This window comes from Erigeron canadensis, chromosome 9 (genome assembly GCF_010389155.1).
Source record: "Erigeron canadensis isolate Cc75 chromosome 9, C_canadensis_v1, whole genome shotgun sequence".
Taxonomy (NCBI): Eukaryota; Viridiplantae; Streptophyta; class Magnoliopsida; order Asterales; family Asteraceae; genus Erigeron; species Erigeron canadensis.
This window is the reverse complement of record NC_057769.1, coordinates 16600490-16608248: the sequence shown is the minus strand read 5'-3', so window position 1 is coordinate 16608248 and position 7759 is coordinate 16600490. Positions and strand designations below refer to the sequence as shown.

The window sequence follows — 7759 nt, the reverse complement described above, 5'->3', positions numbered from 1 at the left end:
GGATACTAAAACCTGATTAGGCAAGTCCAGGACACTAGAAAGACATTTTGGCCTTTATGCTATCTCAAGATTAGTGTTACAAAATATGTGACGAATGTAGTAGAGTTAAGCATTTGATGAGATGCGAGGACGAGTAGCATGTTTAAAGAAGGGTATCAAAACTAACATATGTCTGAGTAGACTATAATTATACTTGTCTTTGTCTCCTTCTGTGACGCCAAGTCCCTACTGAAAATATCTGCAATCGGTATTCACTGTGAATATTTAACATTATTTCTTAAATGTTTCTCTACTTTGTTCTTAATAAAAGTTTTAAGCGTTTACAGCTAAAAATTAGAATGACAAATGCCTAAAGCTGTTTGGTCTGTTGTTTCATTCAGATGGCGAGGATGAAAAGTGGTGTGAAGATGAACCATCATGGAATGATTCATATGTGAAATATGATCCATCATCTGACCTAGACAGGGAATGGCAAAGGCGAAAAAACCAATTCCATGAGGTATCCTCGATGCATAGATGAAATCCATACATCAACTATTGTGTCACAATTTTGCTAAATCCTAATCATTAATAGATTGGATCTCGCGATGGCCTTATAGCAGGAAAAGAAGCTTCAGCACAAGAAAATTTCAATTTTGGCTTTAAGGAGTTTGTAATTGTTGGATTTAACTTGGATCTCGTCAGAGGTGTTGGGGTACGTTTCTTTATAATATTGTATTTAACTAAGAATGTGGGTTATACTATTGGGAAAGGATCAAAAGAAAAGTCTCCTTATTGTAAAGAGTGTGGGGAAGTATTCTAGTACTGGTAGGTGTCCGAGGTACTGATAATTTTGTTTAGAATTTAGAAAAAGGTGCAGCAGACACGAGTCAGCTTTAAAATCCTTCTACACATGTTAATATAAGGAGACTTTTCTTCTGGATCTTATCTTAAATTATTATATCTGCTACCTCAGCTGATAAATTTGGAATGTGGGAACTTGTTTCAGTATTTACATCATCTTTGCGATTTGGTGCAGAGCTCTGGATTGCCTTTCCGATGAATTAAGAGGCAAGATCATTAAATCACAGGAAACAAGAAGCAAGTTTCATGACTTGTGTAAATCAGTGGATAAGTTATCAACAGCAGATGCTCTAACAGTGTTTGGCGATGATCTCTCCAAAAGAAGTATTAAACATGGTGATAGAGAAGGTTGTATATCGCCTCTTGAGGAACATAACTCAGATAGCAGTGTTCTACATAGTTACTATAGACAGCTTCAGTTTCTCATTATGGACTCCCCTGCACTTGAGGTTCAATTAATGGATAAAGCAATCACATCAACAAGCCAAGATCCTTCACTTCAATAGTTCATTGAGGTTAATACTTTTGAGGAAAATGAACTGCTGGTGAGTAGTCACTATCTTTTTACTGTGAGATCTCATCTTTTGATGATACAGGGTACGATTTATTTTCTTGTCCACATATGCTCCTGATAGATGATTTGGCTCTTAACTGATACCTATGGAAATAATAGTGCTTGTAATGTGTGAGATTATGTGAATTGTTTGGAAGACCAAAACTTTTGTGATATGTGTTGATATATTTTACATGCAATATAAAAAAAAACTTGATTACTGCTAATTCTTTAATGAATCAACTTAAGTTGGGTTAACACCCTTTAATTGAAGCTTTAAATTTGACCATCAATGTAAGGAAAATTTGTATGTCTGCATTCATTACATACTAATATCTAATTTTTCATTTATTAATTTCTTGCATGTAACTCTGTTATTTTGGCTCGGTGAGTTAGGTGAATATATTATCTAGTAAATGCGTTTTCAGACTTTGAAGAAATAACATACTTTTGGAGTTTTTCGAGGCTTTTAAAGTATTCTAATTGCTCCATTCACTGTCGTGCTCCACCCTTTGTTCTCTCCATTTTAGCTACCAGATGTTCTATTTCTAGTTCTCTCATTTTAGCTACCAAATGTTCTAATGTCAAGTTTCAGCATTTTCCTTTTGGAACCATATAAGAAAATAGAGGACCAGATTTCATCAGACCAGCTGCTTCTTGGATTGATGTCCATATATTTAAAAGCTACTACCTGCATTGAGGCTACATTGTTCTGCCCCATTTCACCAATTGTTATTTACATTGTGCATTAATTCATGTTAAGATGTAAAATGATGACTTTGCAGGACGTTTGTCTTTTCGTAACATATACTAAATACTCTTGAGGCCCGCTTACAATGACGGAGGCTTGCCTTACCTTAGTTTGGCTTTGTTACGCTCAACTGTCTTTTGAAATAACTGTTATACATCAAGGTTCACTTTGAGGAAGCGGATGCTAGGGAAAAGTTCATTGTGTATCTGATTACCCAATCATGCAGGAATAGTTTTCCTTATGGCAATATATTAATAAACAGAGCAGCTTAAAAGTTTTCTGGTTGTCCATATGCGCATTGCATGATATGGATATACTGAATCATACATCTAGATATGTGTATTGTTTGAAAGGTAACTTCTAATCCTCAATTTCTAATCAATAGTAGCATAAACATTCTATGATTTCTATTGTACTACCACTAATCCGACATATAAAATGCTAAGACGACTTTTAGTTTATCATTAAAGAACACTGCACTCACAAGAATAAAATTACACACTTCATAGATATGCAGAGGCTATGAATGCTTCAACTACAACACACGTACATAGATAGACAAGCTTTCTCTAGAGGAAATCAGACATGATTTAGGTTTTATTACATGAACTCAATCCTTCCAACTGGTGCATCATAATAGACCCTAAGTCCATAACACTTATATCTTCATCCCCGTATCGTCATCATCATCATCATTATCATCTAATTCTCAGCACTGCTTTGCATACTGCTAACTGATGATTGCCAATGCAGCTTTTCCACCTGCGCAAATAAGCATAAAGATGATTTTTACTACACTTTTGTTTGTACCCCAGATCGATAATGTAACAAACTAGGGTATTTTATTAGTTTCCTTTGATGTCATTAGAAATTGAACCAAATTACCTTGGTAGCAATAACATCAGCTGCAAGCTTGCATGGGTCTTGCATTTGTGAAAGCTTTTGAAGTATGTCTGCTACTATTACCATACATGGGAATCGGCATCACCTTTTCAAAAGCTTCAACAAGCGACGCAACTTTTTTCTTTCGTACTGGTGCAATTGTGTTGACCGCTTGTTGTAAAGCAAAGTCAACCATCCATTCTTCTGCATTTTTTCTTTCATCCATATCCTGGTGCCTCAAGTCCACTGTTTCTGCATCTGGATCCGGTACTTCTGGTAGGAAATTTGGTCCTCGCGGGTTGAATTCCCTTGAATCACCCATCTCTTGCTCAGGTTTCTTGCCTCGTGTTGACCTTATAGTTGTAGAGGGATTCAAGTGTTCTTCACTAGAATCGTTCTTTTTACAAAAAGAAATGGTCTTTATATCTGTAACAGATGCTATTTCTCCCGTGGAATGTGTTTGCTCGTCTAATCTGCTTGCAGGTTCTTCATCTATTTCAGTGACTACATCCATCGATTTAGACTGACTACATACTTCACATTCATTGCAATCTTGGACAAAATCGTTTGAGAGAATATCTTGGTCATGAAAGGGAAGTTTTTCATCCATAACTATTTGATTCACCTCATCCTCTTCATTACTCATCTCCTGCTCTTCAGGTTCTTCACTGACTTCCCCCGTCTCCATCTTATCTTCAGCAACTGCAGTCCAAGGTACGTGTGCATTGACACCTTTTTCTGTCTCAGAATGTGTGGTTTTTTCTCCATCGACAAAAACAGATATGTTAAATTGAATGATGTTGTAGATTATCGTGGCGTGATTCTTTTCATCTCTATCTTCTGACTTTTCTGGGACAGTGTTTGACTCCTGGGAAGTTTCTTTTTGCTGATAACTGACGTGGTACTTGATATTGTGATCTCCAACTGGAAGATTCAGGCCCTCGGTAATGCTTTTGATCTTATCCTCGTCGTCCATATTATAGTTTACATCTGCCAAAGTAGTTTCTGACGGCACTTCAAATGAATCAGACTTCCCACATTCTTGATCTTCATTTTGGTGATTAATCTTCATCCGCTGATAAGAACCATCTGATTCAGAATCAGCATCCTCATCTGACCAGGCTCCAGAGCTCACACTTTCTTCATCATATAACTCTTGGAGTTCGTTATCATCACCCGTCTTCCCAATTTGTTCTTCATAAACTTCACCATCGCTCTCACGCAACTTGAAATATTTCCCATCATCATCATCACTTGATGCAGAATGATAACCCTCCTCCCATTCGATGTCTGAACTTTCTAAAACACGACAGCCATTGATTTCTATAAAGAAATCTTTCTTTTCTTCTTCTATCACACTTGCAGCTATTATATCTACCGCTTCTGCAGCTTCCTCACCAAAGATCACCGCCTCTGTGACGTTGTTTTTCTTTACAACAGGCTTTAACTGATGGGGAGATAAACACCCGAGCTTAAAACTTTTCGGAGTCTTCATAGCACGTCTCTTTGACGACAAGAAACACTTCAAGGGTGGCAAGGGAGCGTGACGATGACCGTTGAGGGAACAGTAAGTATACGGGCATACCTTCATGGCCGACGTCCCTTCTAACTCAGTCCCTCCAGGACTAAGTTCAAGTAAATTTGGAAACTTTTTGTCTTTTAAAGTCGATGAACATGTTGCACGGTTAGCATCTAAATCTTCACATAACACCACCTTTTTTGAAGTTCTCAACGGTTTAAAATTAGGAGTTTTTGTCAAACTTCTCACCATCTTCAAATTCAACGTTCTTGATCCATTTGTTTTCGGACTTTTCAATCCCTTTGGAGTCAGCTTCTTGGGTGATACTTCCTTTCTTGCTTCAAAACAGCTTGTGGACTTCATGTAGTTTGGTGTAGAACGTGGTTCGTCGTTATGCACTGGGTGGGTTTTTTTCTTTTTAAACGGTGGCAACGATCGTGATTCATCAGAACGTTTGATCGGTCTAGACTTCTTCATGATCTTCTTGAGTTTATCATTGGTTTGAGGAGATGTTGGTCTAAGGTTCACCACTTGGGTATCTAATTTAAGGTGATGGGGTTTGATACCAAGCTTGTTGGGAACCTTTCTTTGAACCATTTTCAAAGATAATGCACTAGGAGAAGCATAAAAGAAAGTTGGCAGAGTTTGAAGGTTTAGGGGAAATGTGTTTTTTTGGGCTAATGGAGATCAAATGAAAAGAATAAGAATCCTTGTTTGGTGGTGTATTTTAGTGGAAGATTGTCTTTTTGTTTGATAATGAAGCAAAAAAAGAAGTTATATTAGTCAACAAATTGAATATAGATTTAAATATTTAGGAGATAATGGAATGATGGTAACTTTCACTAATGGGCGGTTTGCTTGGGCCTTGGAGGTCCCTCACTTTTTTGGCTAATTATTGAATAACAAAACTTTATTTTAAAGTAAAGAGAATAAATTATTTTAAATCAACGTTATAATAACTTCTTCCTAAATTAAAACAAGGGAAAATTTCATTAATGTAGTTTGCTGTTTTATTAATTTTCGTCTTTGTCGTTTGAATTTATTATTGCTTCATCCTGTGGTAATTTTTTGTATCATTAGAAACCCCTCCTTCTAACGTCCGTTTATTGTCATCCGTTAAAATCCTCATGTGCAACATGAGGGTATTTTAGTCCTTTTCACATCTAAAACACTTTCTCCTCCTTTCTCATTCATTTTTTCAGATCAAAACTCTTTTTTTTTTTTTTTTAAAAATCTAAACATACAATAACAATAACAACAAAATCTAAAAAATTTCATAAACAAAACCTAAATTAACAACCCAAACACCAACAAGATCTTCTCACAACCTTAATTACAAAAAATCTGTCTTCACTTTCAGGATATAATATATAACAACAACAACAACAACAACATGACCCAATCCCTGCGCGAGGTATGGGGGAGGTAAGCTGTAAATAGTCTTACCTCTACACAAAGGTAGAGAGACTGCTTCCACAGGGACCTCCGGTCACAAAGGAGTGCAAGACGGAAAATGAGAAATGTTTAGAAAATCATACCTGTCTGCCGAGAATCTGAAAAGAAGAAATACCTGTCTGCTGGGTCCGGCTACTATGCGGGTTGAACGTTTATCACTCATGCGTCCTACCGATATCTTAGAAACATGTTTGACAATACAAATACAAAAGCAACCATATTGGGCATATTAAACAACATAAAAGTAACAAACTAATACGTAACTCAAACAAGTAGTGGGAAACAACAAGACAAACATACAAATAAATAAATAAGAAATGACAAAACCTGAAATATAATATATATATATATATATATAAATCCACTTGTATATACTAATAGGTTCTGCAATATATATATACACACACTCACACATATAGATATATACACGCACATGAATAAGAATAAAAAAAAAAACTTATCATCTAAATTAACCAAATCGCATGAGCTTTTTGGATCAACCACTATGATGGCTTATTAATCAAACATCCAAAGATTTCATCCAAATCACTTTAATAATTACAATAATAATATTAAAATGAGGTTAACTTGTTGCTTCAAATTTGGTTTATTTCTAGCATCACGTTAGTGTCTCTTGTGATAATAGAGATCCTTACTTCAAGTTGTTTGCCGGTGGAGATTGACTGCCTCCATTATGTATAAGTGAATGAGACTTATATGGATTTGCTGCATTTGATCTTTGGTGGCTATGTGTATGTATATAATAAAGATAGATATAGGTCTTTTGTGCATTTGATCTGAAAAAATGAATGAGAAAGTAAGAGAAGGTGTTTTAGAGGTGAAAAGGACTAAAACATCTTTATGCGCAATGGATGGCAATAAACAGACGTTAGAAGGAGGGGTTTCTGATGATACCAAAAATCACCACAAGATGAAGTAATAATAAATTCAAACAACAAGGGCGAAAATTAATAAAACAGCAAACTACGTGGTGATTTAATAAAATTTTCTCTTAAAACAAAGTGCGTGTGTGTATCATATGGAAGGTTGTTATGGTTTGTTATAGGTCATACAATTATTACTACATTTGTCAATTGTCATCAGTGAACCCACAATTTATTAATAATTGGGAATAAGGATGATAGGACGATGCAACATACTTTTTTTGGATGAAAACAAGCTGTGCAATTATTATAAGTAATTGTTGTATTGGATCAAGTAGAAAACCTTTTGTCTTTATCGATTAAAATTGATAAAATAGATAAAATAGTCTCTCTATCTTAGCATAAGAGTAATATTGTTTATCTCACCTCCATTCATATCTCATCTAAGACAACATTAAAATACGCTTGTTACTCTTATATGTTTTTACTATGCATGTGCAATTATATATATCCTTAAGGTACTTCAAAATGCGCTTTACAGCCGCCAGATGAGATTCTTTTGGGTTAGACTGATATCTGGCACAAAGACATGTTGCAAACATTATATCTGGTCTACTGGCAGTTAAATACATTAGTGAACCAATCATGCCTCTATAGGCAGTGGTGTTCACTGGCTTCCCATCAGGGTCTGAATCTACTGTTAAAGGTGCAGAAATTGGAGTTGATTTTGAAGGTGAAGAATTCATATCGAATTTTCTTAAAATATCTCTAACATATTTTTCTTGATTAATAAAAATACCATCATTGGTTTGTTTAATCTGGAGTTCAAGAAAAAATGTTAATTCACCCATTAAACTCATTTCAAATTTTGA

At 35.4% G+C, this 7759-nt stretch overlaps 1 protein-coding gene across 1 annotated transcript; it reads right to left on the bottom strand.

The window, feature by feature from the left end:
- Positions 1-2586: 2586 nt before the first annotated feature.
- Positions 2587-5257, bottom strand: LOC122581262 (calmodulin binding protein PICBP). The gene is made up of 2 exons (XM_043753448.1): positions 3033-5257; positions 2587-2909 (listed from the first exon to the last, which is right to left on the bottom strand). Exon 1 carries the CDS (start codon positions 5143-5145, stop codon positions 3049-3051), a length of 2097 nt encoding a protein of 698 aa, XP_043609383.1. The 5' UTR covers positions 5146-5257; the 3' UTR covers positions 2587-2909; positions 3033-3048.
- Positions 5258-7759: the final 2502 nt, after the last annotated feature.